At 46.1% G+C, this 18,057-nt stretch overlaps 4 protein-coding genes across 4 annotated transcripts in view; 1 reads left to right on the top strand and 3 right to left on the bottom strand.

Moving 5' to 3' along the window:
* LOC144487357 (uncharacterized) overlaps nucleotides 1–5,048 on the bottom strand; it is a 78,834-nt gene extending 73,786 nt beyond the window's left edge. Inside the window, exon 1 of the mRNA XM_078205442.1 lies at nucleotides 4,974–5,048. Coding sequence (XP_078061568.1) covers nucleotides 4,974–5,048 — 75 coding nt within the window. The remainder of the gene's footprint in view (nucleotides 1–4,973) is intronic.
* Nucleotides 1–18,057, top strand: part of LOC144487356 (uncharacterized) — a 72,202-nt gene that overhangs the window by 29,448 nt on the left and 24,697 nt on the right. The window lies entirely within an intron of this gene.
* Nucleotides 4,206–4,931, bottom strand: LOC144487360 (uncharacterized). Its single transcript, XM_078205445.1, has 2 exons — nucleotides 4,450–4,931; nucleotides 4,206–4,359 (listed from the first exon to the last, which is right to left on the bottom strand). The coding sequence occupies exons 1-2, from the start codon at nucleotides 4,929–4,931 to the stop codon at nucleotides 4,206–4,208; spliced, it is 636 nt and encodes a 211-aa protein (XP_078061571.1).
* Nucleotides 9,025–10,257, bottom strand: LOC144487358 (uncharacterized). Its single transcript, XM_078205443.1, has one exon. The coding sequence runs from the start codon at nucleotides 10,212–10,214 to the stop codon at nucleotides 9,594–9,596; it is 621 nt and encodes a 206-aa protein (XP_078061569.1). The 5' UTR covers nucleotides 10,215–10,257; the 3' UTR covers nucleotides 9,025–9,593.

Raw genomic sequence — 18,057 nt, 5'->3', positions numbered from 1 at the left:
TAGAAGGATGAGGGGGGATCTTATGGAGACTTATAAGATAATGCGGGGGCTGGATAGGGTGGAGGCGGAGAGATTCTTTCCACTTAGTAAGGAAGTTAAAACTAGAGGACACAGCTTCAAAATAAAGGGGGGTCGGTTTAAGACAGAGTTGAGGAGGAACTTCTTCTCCCAGAGGGTGGTGAATCTCTGGAATTCTCTGCCCACTGAGGTGGTGGAGGCTACCTCGCTGAATATGTTTAAAGCGCGGATGGATGGATTCCTGATCGGTAAGGGAATTAAGGGTTATGGGGATCAGGCGGGTAAGTGGTACTGATCCACGTCAGATCAGCCATGATCTTGTTGAGTGGCGGGGCAGGCTCGAGGGGCTAGATGGCCTACTCCTGCTCCTATTTCTTATGTTCTTTTCAGCAGACAGTTCATTTCTTTTCAAATCATCTGAAAACTCGTGTCTATTTTAGTTTATAATTGAAGATTTATGGGAATTGGCTAAGATGGACTTTCGGCATTTTTAAAGTATAAAAAAGTGATCTTGAGAAGGCAATTTGGTAGAGAGAGGTGGAGGGAGAGATGTTTACAGAGAGGTGTGGAGAGCTGTTGGTTTCACAAGTTATCCACGTTTTTGGAGCCGTCACTTCATGTCCTGGTCTGAGAGGGATGGAGAGAAGTCTGTTCAATTGTTAAAGTTAAACTTTCTCGATTAACTGTTAATCGATACTTTGCCTTTTATCGTTCTGACTTGTTACATTTTTAATGATTAATAAACTTTCTGAATTCACCATTCTTTCTTGCCATATGGTTGAGACACTGGAACCTGGTGTGATTTACGATTAGGGAGGTTATTGTAAACAAGAGAACCCCCATAAATCTTAGTTCAAATAAATCAAAGTTCTGACAAATGGAATGTTATCCTTTATTACGAGAGAAATTGAACATCGGAGTAAAGATGTTCTGCTTCAGTTATACAGGGCGTTTCTGAGACTGCATCTTGAACACTCGGTGCAGCTTTGTCTCCTATTTATGAAATGATACAAATGCATTGAGGGTGGTTCAGAGGAGGTTTAATAGATTGCTTCCCAATTCTTGACCCTCACAGGATAAAGTTTGTCCGATTTTCCTTGTCTTCACCTCTGACAAAGAGTCATCCTGACTCAAAATGCTGTCTCTATTCTCTCTTTACAGATGATGTCAGACTTGTTGAGATTGTCCAGCATTTTCTGTTTTTGTTTCACATTCCAACAACAGCAGAATTTTGCCTTTATACCAACTGTTGTTGGATAAGGGAATCTAAAATATCGGGTGTGGAACAAGAATGTGGAACGCAACTGTTATGGTGAAATTAAAATGATGGACACAAAATGGTTACCTGGCACACAAAATGGACTCTGGGAAGGGACATTAAAAGGCACTGGCTTTGGGCACAGACAGTTACACAAAGAGTTAAAACCTGCAGTATCTGAATTGCTGCAGGAAGCTGGTCAGACCTGGAGCACTTTAAGACTTGAGATAAGAGCAGACCCAGAACAATGAGTTTGATAATAAGATCCGCCACTGATGGGGACATAAATGCATAAATATAACGAGATCAGCCACCGATGGAGACATAAATACATAAATGTATATGTCGAAACCAGTCATTGATAGAGGACATAACTGCATAAATGTATCCATTCTATGTATAATGATGTGTTAACTGTCCATGTCCGTACCTGTCTGCTTGTAACGATGTGTTAACTGTTGATGTCCGTATCTGCCTACTCAACTTGTAACGATGTATTAACGGCTAATGTCCGTACTATCTATTGTCTAAAAGATATAAAGATGGTCAACTACCATTGTGTAGTTGAGAAGGTCGCTGCCAAGTACTGCGGAGTACCAGTGCTTTCTCCCAAAGCTTTGTCCGAAATAAAACTGTTTTGTTGAACCTCCAAGTCTGACTCCGAAGTGGTAAATTTCCCACAACACAACACAAACAGATCAGCCATGATCTAAATAAATGGTGGAGCAGACTCAAAGGGCCAAATGGCCAACTTCTGCTCCAATGTCGAATGTTGGTCACAAATTTCTGAGAATTGTGAAACAAGGCTGGAAGATTCACCTTGCTTGTGTTAGTGGGAAAATGTCCAGGAGAACCATCACTGTGAAGGACAGCTCTGGGATTAAAGGTTGCCAGATTGGAAAAGGAAAACAATGGAAATAAACTCTTGGGGAGTGAAAAATCACCTTGGACTCATTCTTGGAGAATTGAGTGTCAACATTCCAAGATGGAATAAAATATCCCCATTGAGTGGGACATTTGATGGTGTTAAGAGTAAAAGGGCAAAGTTCAATTTTACAGTTTAAGGGTTATGTTCCCGACAAAAAAGTGTTTAGTCATTGTTGCTTCCAGTTTGTTGGAGGAGAAGTCATAAAACTTGAAGTTTTGTCATGTGATTCTTTGATTTACTCATTGAGTTTAGAATTCATTTCTTTAAATTATTGATCATTACAGAGATCCTAATAATTCATTCAAAGCCCTGTGTTTTGACTTCCCATTTGAGCCTGGGGCACCTTTCTGTCTCTCTATTGCTTGTGTCAATGACAGCCAGGCGACGGAGCTGAGGGCTGAATTTAGCTGAGAATAATGAGGCCTGCGCCCCAGTTGGAAAACTGCAATGTATGTTGCAGTAATCGAGAGACAGGAAGGTGCTGGAGGACTGAGTGAGAAATGGGCCTCCAACCAATTGTTATATCGGTCACTCAGAGCTAAAGAGAAACTCGTCTCTTTAAATACATATACAGGGAAGAGGCTGCAATGAAATCTGCCCCTTTTAACACGCACAAAAGCTGGAGGATGAGATTGACAGGCTACAGGAGGACTCCATTCAGCCCATCGTCCTCCTGTTATCTCTTTGAAAGAACTCTCTGATTCATCCAACTGCACTGTTTTTTCCCCAAATTCTTCCCACTCAAGTCTTTACCCTTTGGAGGTAAACTATTGAATCTGCTTTCAGGCAGATCAGAACAACTCACTGTGTCAAAAAATAAAATCTCATCTCCCCCTCTGGCTCCTTTGCCAATTACCTTAGAGGGACTCACTTTCTGTTAAAGAACCTGCCCACACCTCTCACCCACTTTCCCTAAAGTGCATCAATCTCATCAGGAAAAGTCCAGAAAAATCAAATATTTTTACTGATAAAAGTCTATTAATGAAACAGAACATGGTTAAAACAAACAGAAAATGACTTGAGGATCAAAGACAACCAGAGTAAAAGGATCTTCACAATGTTCTGGACACAAATGGTTTCTCTTGAATTCATCTGTAGCCTGTTCCCTGCCCTCTTTGTGGAACACCTCCGCTCAGTCCACAAGCATGACCCTGACCTTCCGCTTGCTTGCCATTAGAATTCACCACCTTGCTCTCACGCTCACATTTCTGTCCTCGGCCTGCTGCAATGTTCCGGAGAAGCCCAACACAAGCTGGACAAACAGCCCCTCATCTTCCGATGAGGCACTTTACAGCCTTCTGGACTCAACATTGAGTTCAACAACTTCACACCCTGAACTCTCTCCTCCATTTTGATTTGTTGTTTTTTGCCGAGTGCCAGTCTACACCTTGTTTTCATGTTTTTTGCTTCCAGACAGAGCTGTCCTTTATTCTGCCAATAACACTTACTCTGGGCCAATGCTTTGTTTCTTTACCACAACCATTACCTCTCCCTTTGCCTTGGGTTCCGGGATATTTTTGTCATTTAATCTCACCCACCCTCTAACCAATCCCTGACTTTCCCTTTTGTTCTACCTGACCCTCCCCCCTTTCTCACCAGCATCAAACCCATCACATTTCTCCCTCTCTTTAGTTCTGAAGTAGAGTTTCATTGGACGTGAAACATTAACTCTGTTTCTCTCTCCACAGATGCTGCCAGACCTGCTGCGTTTTTCCAGTTCTTTCTGTATTTATTTTTGATCTACCTGTAGTGGTCGGAAAAACACTATTTACTATCCCAGAAAAATAAATGTCCTTCATCAGCTTTTGTGGATCATTTCAGTGGAAATGTGCTCTCCCAGGCTCAAAGAGCATCAGCCCATTGGAAGCAAAGTTGTGCGACCGGCCAGTCCAGCAGAAAGAAACCCTCCGACCCTCCCGCTTCATCAACTGTCAGAATGAACATGGTTCAGTCCTGGATGTGATTAACAGCAGCAATAACAGCAGAATCCAACCCCTGTCATCACTTGTGAACTCGCTGGTGTCTCTGCAGGGATGTTGACTGAGTGAATCCCTTTCCACACACAGAGCAGGTGAATGGTCTCTCCCCAGTGTGAACTCGAACGTGTACCTGCAGTCTGGATAACTGAGTGAATCCCTTCCCACAGTGAGAGCAGGTAAACAGCCCCTCCCCGGTGTGAACCCGCTGGTGTGTCAGCAGGCTGGATGCCCGGGTGAATCCCTTTCCACACACACAGCAGATAAATGGCCTCTCCCCAATGAGAGTTCGCTGGTGTTCCCGCAGGTTGAATGAATCGATGAATCCCTTCCCACACACACAGCAGGTGAATGGTTTCTCCCCAGTGTGAATTCGCTGGTGTCTCTGCAGGTGGGATGATGTTCGAAACCTCTTTGTGCAGTGAGAGCAGCTGAATGGTCTCTCCTCGGTGTGAATGTGCTGGTGGTCCCTCAGATCCTGAGACCTTTTGAATTCACTCCCACAGTCGGAGCATTTAAAGGGTCTCTCACTGGTGTGAACTCGCTGGTGTTCCTGCAGGTTGGATGTTGATCTAAATCTCTTTGAGCATTGAGAGCAGCTGAACGGTTTCTCCTCAGTGTGAATTCGCTCGTGTCTCAGCAGTTCCTGCGCCCTTTTGAAGCTGCTCCCACAGTCGGAGCATTTAAAGGGTCTCTCATTAGTGTGAGTGACTTTGTGGTTCAACAGCTTGGAGAAATAAGTGAATCCCATGCCACACTCAGAGCAGGTGAATGGCCACTCCTCAGTGTGAATACGTCGATGAATTTCCAGCCGAGATGGGAATCTGAATCCCTTCCCACAGTCCCCACATTTCCATGGTTTCTCCATGGTTCAGGTGTCCTTGTGACTCTCCAGGTTAAACAATCAGTTAAATCTCACACAGAACACGGGTACAGTCTCTGCCCACTGTGAAAGCTGTGATGTATTTTCAGGCTATATAACTGGTTAAAGCTCTTTCCACAGTCAGTGCACTGGAACACTCTCACTCGGGTGTGTGTGTGCGTTGGTGCTTTTCCAGTCACACTGACATTTAACGCCTTCTGAAGCAGACAGAATAGAGAAACATTTCTCCTTCTAGATGCAAAGGCCGATGGTATTCAGGTCCAGATGAATTGAGCGACTGTCAAATCTTGACGTGGCGCATGGTTTGGGATTCTGTCAATGGATCCTAACCTTCTGATATCCTATAAAAGGAATTTGCAGCAGACATCACAGTCACTACAGGATCAAAATTCAGAACAGATAATTCTAGTTTCTATAGAACATTCTTTCCCCACTCATTCCCCTAAATCTGTAAGTTGGTTAAGATATGGGGGTTGTGATTAGTCATGCTCCTGAACTTGCTGCCTGTGAGGGTAGTCAAGCAGAGATGGTCAGTAATTTCTAAATGTGATTGGATGGGTGCTGCAGGAGTACAGAATGGGACCCTCTCCAGACTGACAGAATTGCTCGACAGAGAGTCAGCAGGGCCTTGAATTGTCCAATGGACTCCCCCTGTGCTATAATGGCTCTGACTGGAAATATATAACATAGCTACAGTACTATATTACAAGACAAGAAATAATAATAAATGTACTTTATTATAGAACCATCCAATATTTAACACATAACCACACTGTCATAATTCTGTCCTCAGAGTTTTAAAACACAGCAAGAGGCCCTTTGACCCATCGTATTTGTGCCAGCTCTCAAGCACCAATCTGTTCTAATCCCACCTTTCACCACTTGGTCAGGAGCAGCCTTATATGTTATGACATTTCAAGTACTTATCTAAATGCTTCTTACTGTTGAGCGTTCCCACCTCCCCCTGCCCCCCCCCCCCCCCCAATCAGGCAGTGAGTTCCCGATTCCCACCACCCTCTGGGTGAAAATTGTTTCCCTCAAATCCCCTCTAACTCTCCTGCCCCTCACTTAAATCTATGTCCCTGGATATTGACCCAGCTACTAAAGGTCAGTGAACTGAGCGTTCATATTTTTGTACATCTCAATCAGGCCCCCCCTCAGCCTTCTCTGCTTTAGGGAGACCAATTCGAGCCTAACCAGCCTCTCTTCATGACTGACACGTTCCAGCCCAGGCAGCATCCTGGTGAATCTCCTCTGCACCTTCTCCAGTGCAATCACATCCTTCCTAAAGTGTGGTGACCCGAACTGCAGACAGTACTCCAGCATTTTATACACTCAATCATAACCTGCCTGCTGTAATATTTGATAGTAAGAAGTTTAACAACACCAGGTTAAAGTCCAACAGGTTTATTTGGTAGCAAAAGCCACACAAGCTTTCGAGGCTCTGAGCCCCTTCTTCAGGTGAGTGGGAATTCTGTTCACAAACAGAACTTATAAAGACACAGACTCAATTTACATGAATAATGGTTGGAATGCGAATACTTACAACTAATCCAGTCTTTAAGAAACAAAACAATGGGAGTGGAGAGAGCATCAAGACAGGCTAAAAAGATGTGTATTGTCTCCAGACAAGACAGCCAGTGAAACTCTGCAGGTCCACGCATATTTGATGCCTTGGCTAAAAAAGACAAGTATCCCATATCCCTTCTTAACAAGTTTATCAATCTGTCCTACTGTGTTCAGGGTCCTATGGACATGCACCCCAAGGTCCCTCTGGTCCTCTGTACTTCCTGGCGTCCTATTGTTCATTATCTGTTCCCTTGCCTTGTTAGTCCTTCCAAAATGCATCACCTCAGACATTTCAGGGTTAAATTACAATTGCCACTATTTTGCCTATCTAAGCAGCTCGTCCACATCATCCTGTAATCTAAGGCTTTCCCCCTCGCTATTTACCACATCACCAATTTTTGGACCATCAGCAAACTTACTGATCGAACCCCCACATTCATGTCCACAGGAAGCTCCGCGCGGCATTGACACAGGGGCCGGACTCTGATTGGCTGGAGGACCAGCGCCCATCCGGTCCTCCACGCGTTGCCATTGGTCAATCTGCCGCATGGAGACAATGAGGGGGCGGAACCCGAGCCCACGTGGGGGTGGGCGGGGCTTTGACCGCCAGCCGCGCTGAGCTGGTGTCCAATCCGCAGTGTGCTGCTTCTGTAACCAGTGATATTGCTGCCAATGGGACACTGTGTGCTGGGAACGCCCCTCTGAGTCATTGTGACGGCACAATGGACCCCTCCTGATTCAGCCAATAGCAATCACTGTGCTCCATGGTGACGTCTCCGGGTTCAGGCGCACAGACCCGGGAGCCCCGCCCCCACCCATTGTTCTCCCAGTCTGTACATTCCACACATTGTTAGTCCAGTCAGATAGACATATATCTGTCTGGCCGCCTGCATGGAGATTTCCAGCTCTCTGTGTCCAGGACAGGATGTGGAGATACTGGAGTTTTTTTTAATACTTTTCCAATTCATCCAAATCGAGTATTGGACTGGGGTAAACACAGTCAGAAGTCTCACAACATTAGGTTGAAGTCCAACAGGTTTATCTGGCAGCAAAAGCCACTAGCTTTCGAAGTGCTGCTCCTTGATCAGGTGAGTGAGATTTCAGTTCACAAACACAATTTACAAAATAATGAGGCAGGACACAGTAAGAAGTCTCACAACAGGGCAGGAAGCAGTGAGCATGGATCTGTCAATCAGCCTCAATCAGCACCTTCAGGAGAATGGGGAGGGTGAATATTAGATACAGCAGAGTGAGAATGGAGGGAGTGTTGAGTAAAGGGCAGCACAGCGGAAAGCACTGCTGCCTCACAGCGCCAGGGACCAGGGTTCAATTCCCAGCTTGGATCACTGAGTATGCGGACTCTGCATGTTTTCCCTGTGCTTGCGTGGGTTTCCTCCGGTTACTCCGGTTTCCTCCCACAGTCCGAAAGACGTGCTGGTTCGGCACATTGGTTACACTGAAGGAGAATTTGGCATGGCCAAACAGGTGCCGGAGTGTGACAACTCGGGGATTTTCACAGTAACTTCATTGCAAAATGTTAATGTAAACCAACTTCTCCCACTAATAAATAAAAAGGATTCAGATTTACAGATTTGGGGAATAAGAGAGGAAATAATGTTCCATAGAAACTAGAATTGTTTGTTCTGAATTTCTATCTTGTACTGACTGTGATGTCTGTTGCAAACACCTTTTACAGGATATTAGGTGAGGATTTACAGACAGAAATCTCCAACTTCACGTACAGATCTGACAGTCACTTGATTCCTTGCGACCAGAACATCATCGGCTTTGAATCTAGGAGGAGAAATGTTTCTCTGTTCTGTCGGTTTAGATCATAAAGCATAGGAGCAGAATTAGGCCACTCGGCCCATCGCGTCTGTCTGCCATTCAATCATGGCTGATATTTTTCTCAACCTTTTTCCCATAACCACTGATCCCCTTATTAATCAAGAACCTATCTATCTCTGTCTGAAAGACACTCAATGACCTGGCCTCAACAGCCTTCTGTGGCAAAGAGTTCCACAGATTCACCACTCTCTGGCTGAAGAAATTCCTCCTCATCTCTGTTTTAAAGGATTGTCCCTTTAGTCTGAGCTTGTGCCCTCTAGTTCTAGTTTTTCCTACTCACGGAAACATCCTCTCCATGTTCACTCTATCCAGGCCTCGCACTATCCTGTAAGTTTCAATAAGATCCCCTCTCATCCTTCGAAACTCCGAGTACAGATGCAGAGTCCTCAACCATTCCTCAAATGACAAGCTCTTCATTCCAGGAATCATTCTTGTGAACCTCCTCTGAACCCTTTCCAAGGCCAGCACATCGTTCCTCAGATATGCTCACAATATTCCAAATGGGGTTTCAAATGATTTTAAACATCAGTGTGACTGGAAAGACACCAACACACACATACAAACACACCTGAGTGAGAGTGTTCCAGTGCACTGACTATGGAAAGAGCTTTAACTGGTTACCCATCCTGAAAAAATATCGCACCATTCACAGCGGGGAGAGACCACACACGTGTGTGTGGATCAGGCTTCAATTGCCTTATCTGGAGAGATATAGGGAGGGCTGTCCTTTATTCAGCCATTAAACTTACTCTGGACCAATGCTTTATTTATTTACAACAACCATTACCTCTCCCTTTCTCTTTTGCTCCAGGATATTTTTTTCCACGAGCTGCATTTTTTCAGTTCTTTCTGCATTTATTTTAGGCCTGCATGTAGTAGGGGGGGAAACACATTATTTACAACCGGATAACATAAACGTCCTTCATCGGCGTATGTGGAGCATTTCAGTGGAAATGTGCTCTCCCAGGCTCAAAGAGCATCAGCCCACTGGAAACAAAGTTGGGAGACTGGCCAGTCCAGCAGAAAGAAACCCTCCGACCCTCCCACTTCACCAACTGTCAGAATGAACATGGTTCAGTCCTGGATGTGATTAACAGCAGAATCCAACCCGTGTCAGCAATTGTGAACCCGCTGGTGTCTCAGCAGGGATGTTGACCGAGTGAATCCCTTCCCACACTGAGAGCAGGTGAATGGTCTCTCCCCGGTGTGAACTCGCTGGTGTGTCTGCAGGGTGGATAACTGAGTGAATCCCTTCCCACAGTCAGAGCAGATGAACGGTTTCTCCCCGGTATGAAACTGATGGTGTCTCACCAGGGTGGAGGAATCTCGGAATCGCTTCCCACAATCAGAGCAGGTGAATGGTCTTTCCCCAGTGTGAACTCTCTGGTGTTTCTGCAAAGTGGATGAATCTCTGAATCCCTTTCCACACTCAGTGCAGATGAATGGCCTCTCTCCAGTGTGAACTCGCTGGTGTCCGACCAGGTTGGATGACTGAGTGAATCCCTTCCCACAGTCAATGCAGATAAAAGGCCTCTCCCCTGTGTGAACTCGCTGGTGTGTCCGCAGGTGGGATAACTGAGTGAATCCCTTCCCACAGTCAGAGCAAGTAAACGGCCTCTCCCCGGTGTGAATGCGTCGATGACTTTCCAGACTTGATGGAGTAATGAAGCCCTTCCCACATTCCGCACATTTCCATGGTTTCTCCATGGTACAGGTGTCCTTGTGTCTCTCCATATTCAAGAATCAACTGAGGTGTCCACACACACACAACACGTGTAGCGTCTTTCCAGGTTCCAAAGGGTAATGTTTTGAAAAACTGTGTAACTAGTTAAAGCTGAAACACTCTCACTCAGATGTGTGTGTGTCTCGGTGCTTTTCCAGTCACACTGATGTTTAAAATCTTCTGTCGCAGACAAAATAAACAAACATTTCTCCTTCGAGATTCAAATGCCGATGATACTCAGCTCCCAATAAATTGAGCGACTCTGTCAGATGTTGATGTGACGTTTGGTTCGAGATTTCTGTCTGTAAATCCTCACCTTCTGATATCCTGGAAAAGATTTTACAAAAGTCATCACTGCCAGAACAGGATAGAAATTCAAAACAGACAATTCGAGTTTCTACAGAGCATTCTTTCCTCTCTCATTCTATAATGTAGCTACAGTGGCATATTACAAGGCTAGAAATAATAAATGTATTTTATTACAGAACCATAAATAATATATCTAATCTGTACCATGTAACAACATTAGATGTATCTCTGTCCTATATTTACTGTCTCCTTCAATGTCAGCCATCTCCCGATGTTCCCGATGGTGGTGAATCCAGAACTAGGGGGTCATAGTTTGAAGATAAGAGATGAAGTGAGAAGAAATGTCTTCACCCAGAGAGTGGTGAATGTGCGGAATTCACTACCACAGAAAGTAGTTGAGGCCAAAACGCTGTGTGATTTCTAGAATAAATTAGATAGAGCTCTTGAGGTTCAAGGCATCAAGGGATATGGGGGGGAAATCACAATATTGAATTTGATGATCATCCATGATCATAATGAATGGTGGAGTAAACGCAAAGGGCCGAATGGCCAACTCCTGCTTCTAGTTTCTATTTCCTGGGGAAACTGAAAGTGGCAATGCAGGTGGAGAGGGTAGTCAAGAAGGCATACGGCATGCTTGCTTCATCGGACAGAGTATTGAGTTTAAAAATTGGCAAGTCATGTTGCAGCTTTATAGAACCTTAGTTAGGCTGCACTTGGAATATAGTGTTCAATTCTGGTCGCCACACTATCAGAAGGATATGGAGGCTTTGGAGAGGGTATCGAAAAGATTTACCAGGATGTTGCCTGGTGTGGAGGGCATTAGCTATGAGAGGAGGTTGGAGAAACTTGGTTTGTTCTCACTGGAACGATGGAGGTTGAGGGGAGACCTGATAGAATTCTACAATATTATGAGAAGCATGGACAGAGTGGATAGTCAGAAGCTTTTTCCCAGGGTGGAAGAGTCAATTATTAGGGGCATAGGTTTAAGGTGCGAGGGGCAAGGTTTAAAGGAGATGTACGAAGCAAGTTTTTTATCACACAGAGAGTGGTGGGTGCCCGGAACTCGTTGCCGGGGGAGGTAGTGAAGCGGATATGGTAGTGAGTTTTAAGAGAGGTCTTGACAAGTACATGACTAGGATGGGAATGGAGGGATATGGTCCCCGGAAGGGTAGGGGGTTTCAGTTCAGTCGGGCAGTCTGGTTGGTGCAGGCTTGGAGGGTCAAAAGGCCTGTTCCTGTGCTGTAAATTTCTTTGTTCTTTGTTCATTTGGTCAACACAGGAAGCTTCAGGTCACAGTTCCCAGACCAGGTCATCGCTCACAGTAACTCTGCAGCCTGCATCTGTTTTTAATTATAAGTTGACCAAAAATCCCAGCATGCCTAATTCTTAGTCACCATTGCTTTTAAAAGCTAATATTGCCATTATGGAATTCAAAAATTAATTTTGTAGTGGTTCTTTGACCATCCACACGACTCTCCCCCTTTCCCACCAACACCAAACTCATTATATTTCTCCCTCTCTTTGGTTCTGAAGTAGAGTTACATTGGATGTGAAACATTAACTCTGTTTACCTCTCCACAGATGCTGCCAGACCTGCTGCGTTTTTCCAGTTCTTTCTGTGTTTATTTCAGATCTACCTGTAGTGGCAGGAAAAGCACTATTTACTATCCAGGATAAAATAAATGTCCTTGATCAGCTTTTGTGGATCATTTCAGTGGAAATGTGCTCTCCCAGGCTCAAAGAGCATCAGCCCACTGGAGGCAAAGTCGTGAGACCGGCCAGTCCAGCAGAAAGAATCTGTCCGACCCTCCCACTTCACCAACAGCAGAATCCAACCCCTGGAATCACTTGTGAACTTGCTGGTGTCTCTGCAGGTTGCATGATCGATTGAATCTCTTCCCACACACAGAGCAGGTGAACGGTCTCTCCCCGGTGTGAACCCGCTGGTGTCTCCGCCGTGTGGATGACCTCCTAAACCTCTTTGAGCAGTGAGAGCAGCTAAACGGTCTCTCGTCAGTGTGAATGGGTTGGTGGACCATCAGTTCCCGAGAGCTTTTGAAGCCACTCCCACAGTCAGAGCATTTAAAGGGTCTCTCCTGGGTGTGAGTGACCTTGTGGCTCAACAAGTTGGGCAACTGAGTGAATCCCGTCCCACACACAGAGCAGGTGTAGGGTCTCTCTCTGGTGTGAACCCGTTGGTGTGTCAACAGATTGTTCAACCGAGTGAACTCTTTCCCACACACAGAGCAGGTGAACGGCCTCTCCCCGGTGTGAATGCGCTGGTGTTCCCGCAGGTTGGATGATGTTCTAAACCACTTTGTGCAGTGAGAGCAGCTGAACGGTCTCTCCTCACTGTGAATGCGCTGGTGGGACACCAGATCTCCAGAGCATTTGAAACCACTCCCACAGTCAGAGCATTTAAAGGGTCTCTCATCAGTGTGAGTGACTTTGTGTTTCAGCAGGTTGGATAACTGACTGAATCCCTTCCCACACACAGAGCAGGTGAATGGTCTGTCCCCACTGTGAACTCCCTGGTGTGTTTGTAAATGGGATAACTGAGTGAATCCCTTCCCACACACACAGCAGGTGAATGTCTCTCTCCAGTGTGACTGCGCCGATGAGTTTCCAGTGCAGATGGGAACCTGAATCCTTTCCCACAGTCCCCACATTTACACAATTTCTCCATGGTGCGGGTGTCCTTGTGACTCTCCAGGCTTGACAATCAGTTCAGTTACAACATAACATGGGTGCAGTCTCTCTGCTGCAATGTATTTTCAGGCTGTTTAACTGGTTAAAGTTCTTTCCACAGTCACTCAGGTGTGTGCATGTTTCAGTGTGTGTGTGTCTCGGTGCTTTTCCAGTCACACTGATGTTTAAAATCTCCTGAAGCAGACAGAGCAGAGAAATATTTCCATTCCAGATTCAAATGTCGATGATATTCAGGTCCCAATGAACTGAGTGACTATGTTAGATTTTGATGTGAAGTTTGGTTTGATATTCGTCTTTAAATCTTCACCTTCTGATATCCTGCAAAAGGAATTTACAAAAGTCATCAGTGTCAGCACAGGATAGAAATTCAGAACAGACAATTCTAGTTTCTATGGAACATTCTTTCCTCTCTCATTCCCCAAAAGCTGTAAATCTCCATCCCACACACTCTCCCTCCATTCTCACTCTGCTGTATCTAATATTCACCCTCCCAATTCTCCTGAAGGTGCTGATTGAAGCTGATTGACAGATCCATGCTCACTGCTTCCTGTCCTACCCTGGACACAGAGAGCTGAAAATGTACCTGCAGGCTGCCAGACAGATATATGTCGATATCAGTGGACAAATAATGTGTGGAAGAAACCGACTGGATTCACTTCCTTTCCCTTCAGTTGCTGCAAGTCCCCAATTTCCCCCAGAATGAGAAAAGAAATGGAAAGGGGGAAACATTGATTTCCTCCCAGATGTTGCCCAGAGGAGGAAGTTTCACTCTGAAGCTCATTGGACAACTTCCGCATTGTGACGTCACAATGGAACCCTGCCTGAATCAGCCAATAGGAATCACTGTGCTCTGCGGTGACGTCTCCGGGTTCCAGTGTGCAGGCCCGGGAGCCCCGCCCACTCACCCCCTCTCCCTGCATCTCCTGGAGCCAAGGTTTCCAGGCAACTGGCTGACGGCACCAGCCAGACTGAGAAGCCGCTCGGTGACCTCCCCCTCCCCCAGGCCAGGGACTGCGCATGTCCAAAGGGAGAGGGGAACCTGTGTATGTGTGGGGCAGTGCCCACCCTCCCTGACCTGCAAGCTTAGGTTTTGACCAATGGGAAGAGTTGGAGGACTGGAAGGACTCTTGTCCTCCAGCCAATCAGAGCACGGGCTTTGAGTGAATGAAGATTGAGCTTCAGAAAACCTAAAACTTCCTCCTGTCGCCGACATCTGTGAGTAAAACACTTTCTTTTCTTCCCCCTTTCCATTCCTTATTATTTCTAGTTGTGTAATATATTACTGCAGCTACATTATATATTTCCAGTCATAAACTCATTGCAGCACAGAAGGAGTCTATTGGGTAACTCAAGTCACAGAGTCCCTACAGTGCAGAAAGAGGCCTTTCGGCCCATCAAATCTGCACCGACTCTCCAACAGAGCGTTCTTCCCAGGCCCTCTCCCAGTAGTACGACGGATTTATCCTGCTAATCCCCCCAACCCACACATCCTGGGACACGAAGTGGCAATTGAGCATGGCTAATCAACCTAACCTGTACATCTTACTGTTTATAAGAAGTCTCACAATACCAGGTTAAAGTCCAACAGGTTTATTTGATCGCACGAGCTTTTGGAGCGCTGCTCCTTCATCAGGTGAATGGCCACTCACCTGATGAACCTGGTGTTGTGTACCCACCCGAGTCCAATGCTGACATCTCCACGTCATCTTATAGACTGCAGATTAATTCTCTGGAGAACAAACCAATCAGTCCTTTTCTATCTCTCTATCAACATTCCTCTGCAAGTTTTATTTCCTTCAAGTGCCCACCCAATTTCATTTTGAAATGATTGAACATCTTCTGTTCCTCCATCCTCATAGGCAGTGAGTTCCAGATCATGTGCTCTCCCTAAATATAAATCTTCCTCAAATCCCTGCTCTACCACTACTCAAGTAATGTCCTGTATATTACACTTTTAACCAGTATTATAGACATCTGTCTGGCAGCCTGCATGGAGATTTTCAGCTCCCTGTGTCCAGGACAGGAAGCAGTGAGCATGGATCTGTCAATCTGCCTCAACCAGCAGCTTCAGGAGAATTGGGAGGGTGAATATTAGATACAGCAGAGTGAGAATGGAGGGAGAGTGTGTGGGATGGAGATTCACAGCTTTTGGGGAATGAGAGAGGAAAGAATGTTCCATAGAAACTAGAATTGTCTGTTCTGAATTTCTATCCTGTACTGACAGTGATGACTTTTGTAAATTCGTTTGACAGGATATCAGAAGGTGAGGATTTACAGACAGAAATCTCAAACCAAACATCGTATCAACATCTGACAGAGTCACTCAATTCATCCAGACCTCAATATCATCGACCTTTGAATCGAGAAGGAGAAATGTTTTTCTGTTCTGTCTCTTCAGGAGATTTTAAACATCAGTGTGACTGGAAAAGCACCGAGACACAGACACACCCGAGTGAGAGTGTTCCAGTGCACTGAGTGTGGAAAGAACTTTAACCAGTTACATAGCCTGAAAATACATTGCAGCATTCACAGCGGGGAGAGACTGTACTTGTGTTCTGTGTGAGATTTAACTGATTGTTTAACCTGGAGAGTCACAAGGACACCCGCACCATGGAGAAACCGTGGAAATGTGGGGACTGTGGGAAAGGATTCAGTTTTCCATCTCAGCTGGAAATCCATCGGCGCAGTCATTCTGGGGAGAAGCCATTCACCTGCTGTGTGTGTGGGAAGGGATACGGTAGCGGTATCGGTGTGGGAAGGGATACGGCACGGTAGCACAGTGGTTAGCACTGCTGCTTCACAGCTCCAGGGACCTGGGTTCGATTCCGGGGCTTGGGTCACTGTCTGTGTGGAGTTTGCACATTCTCCTCGTGTCTGCGTGGGTTTCCTCCGGGTGCTCCGGTTTCCTCCCACAGTCCAAAGATGTGCGGGTTAGGTTGATTGGCCATGCTAAAAATTGCCCCTTAGTGTCCTGGGATGCGTAAATTAGAGGGATTAGCGGGTAAACTATGTAGGGATATGGGGGTAGGGCCTGGGTGGGATTGTGGTCGGTGCAGACGCGATGGGCCTAATGGCCTCTTTCTGTACTGTAGGGTTTCTATGATGATAAGATAATTGATTTGCAGAGCCATCAGCGAGTTCACACTGGGGAGAGGCCGTTCACTTGCTCTGTGTGTGGGAAAGGTTTCAGTCAGTTGCCCTACTTGCTGAGGCACAATGTCATTCACACCCAAGAGAGACCCTTTAAATGCTCTGACTGTGGAAGGGATTTCAAAAGCTCTCAGCTAATGATGTCCCACCAGCGCATTCACACTGAGGAGAGACCTTTCAGCTGCTCTCACTGCACAAAGAGATTCAGATCGATATCTGCCCTGCGGACACACCAGCGAGTTCACACTGGGGAGAGGCCATTCCCCTGCACCGTGTGTGGGAAGGGATTCACTCAGTCATCCCGACTGCAGAAACACCAGCGAGTTCACAAGTCAGAGTCATACCGTACAGAAGAGGCCTTTCAGCCCATCGAGTCTGCACTGACAAAACTATACTAAATTTACACTCATCCATTTTCCAGCACTTGGCTGATGGCGTTTGAACTGTCAAAACATTCAAGTGCTCATCCATGTGCTTTTTAAAGGTTGTGAGGTTTCCCGCCTCCACTACCCTCCCAGACAGTGAATTCCAGACTCCCACCACCCTCTGGGTGAAAACATTTTTCTTCAAATCCCCCAAAACCTCCTGCCCCTCACCTTAAAATGATGCCCCCTCGTTATTGACCCTTCAACTAAGGGGAACAGCTGCTTCCTATCCACCCTGTCCATACCCCTCACAATCTTATACACCTCAATCATGTCCCCCCTCAGCCTTCTCTGCTCTAAAAAAGACAATCCAAGCCTATCAAGTCTCTCCTTGTAGCTCAGCTGCTCCATCCCAGGCAACATCCTGGTGAACCTCCTCTGCACTCCCTCCAGTGCAATCACGTCCTTCCTATGGTGAGGCGATCAGTATGAGTGCAAACTGGGGTCAAGCAGGGCTGCGTCATTGCACGAACGTTCATCCCCACCTTCCCCGCAGCAACACTGCACCCCAGCACCATGAAGCTCCCTGCTGGAGTCGAGCTAACCTACTGGACCAGTGGGAAGCCTTCAATGTCCCACCCCTCCAGGCCAGAACCAAGACCAGCCCAATCTCAGTCATTAGGCTGCAGTACACAGACTCTGGGGGGGGGAAGTGATGGCCTAGTGGTATTATCATAGAAATCATAGAAACCCTACAGTGCAGAAGGAGGCCATTCGGCCCATCGAGTCTGCACCGACCACAATCCCACCCAGGCCCTACCCGCTAATCCTTTTTTTTTTACCCGCTAATCCCTCTAACCTACGCATCCCAGTACTCTAAGGGGCAATTTTTAACCTGGCCAATCAACCTAACCCGCACATCTTTGGACTGTGGGAGGAAACCGGAGCACCCGGAGAAAACCCACGCAGACACGAGGAGAATGTGCAAACTCCACACAGATAGTGACCCGAGCCGGGAATCAAACCCGGGGCCCTATCACAGGACTATTAATCCAGAAACTCAGCTAATGTTTTGGGGACCCCGGGTTTGAATCCTCCCATGGCAGATGGTGGAATTTGAATTTAATTTTAAAAATTAAGAACCGACTGATGACCATGAAACCATTGTCGATTGTTGGAAAAACCCATCTGGTTCACTAATGTCCTTTAGGGAAGGAAATCTGCTGTTCTCACCTGGTCTGGCCTACATGTAACTCCAGAGCCACAGCAATGTGGTTAACTCTCAAATGCCCTCAGGTAATGGGGATGGGCAATAAAT

Source organism: Mustelus asterias, unplaced genomic scaffold, assembly GCF_964213995.1.
Source record: "Mustelus asterias unplaced genomic scaffold, sMusAst1.hap1.1 HAP1_SCAFFOLD_753, whole genome shotgun sequence".
In the NCBI taxonomy this organism is placed as follows: Eukaryota; Metazoa; Chordata; class Chondrichthyes; order Carcharhiniformes; family Triakidae; genus Mustelus; species Mustelus asterias.
Note: the sequence above shows the minus strand (reverse complement) of the source record. Positions and strands in the feature narration are given on the sequence as shown.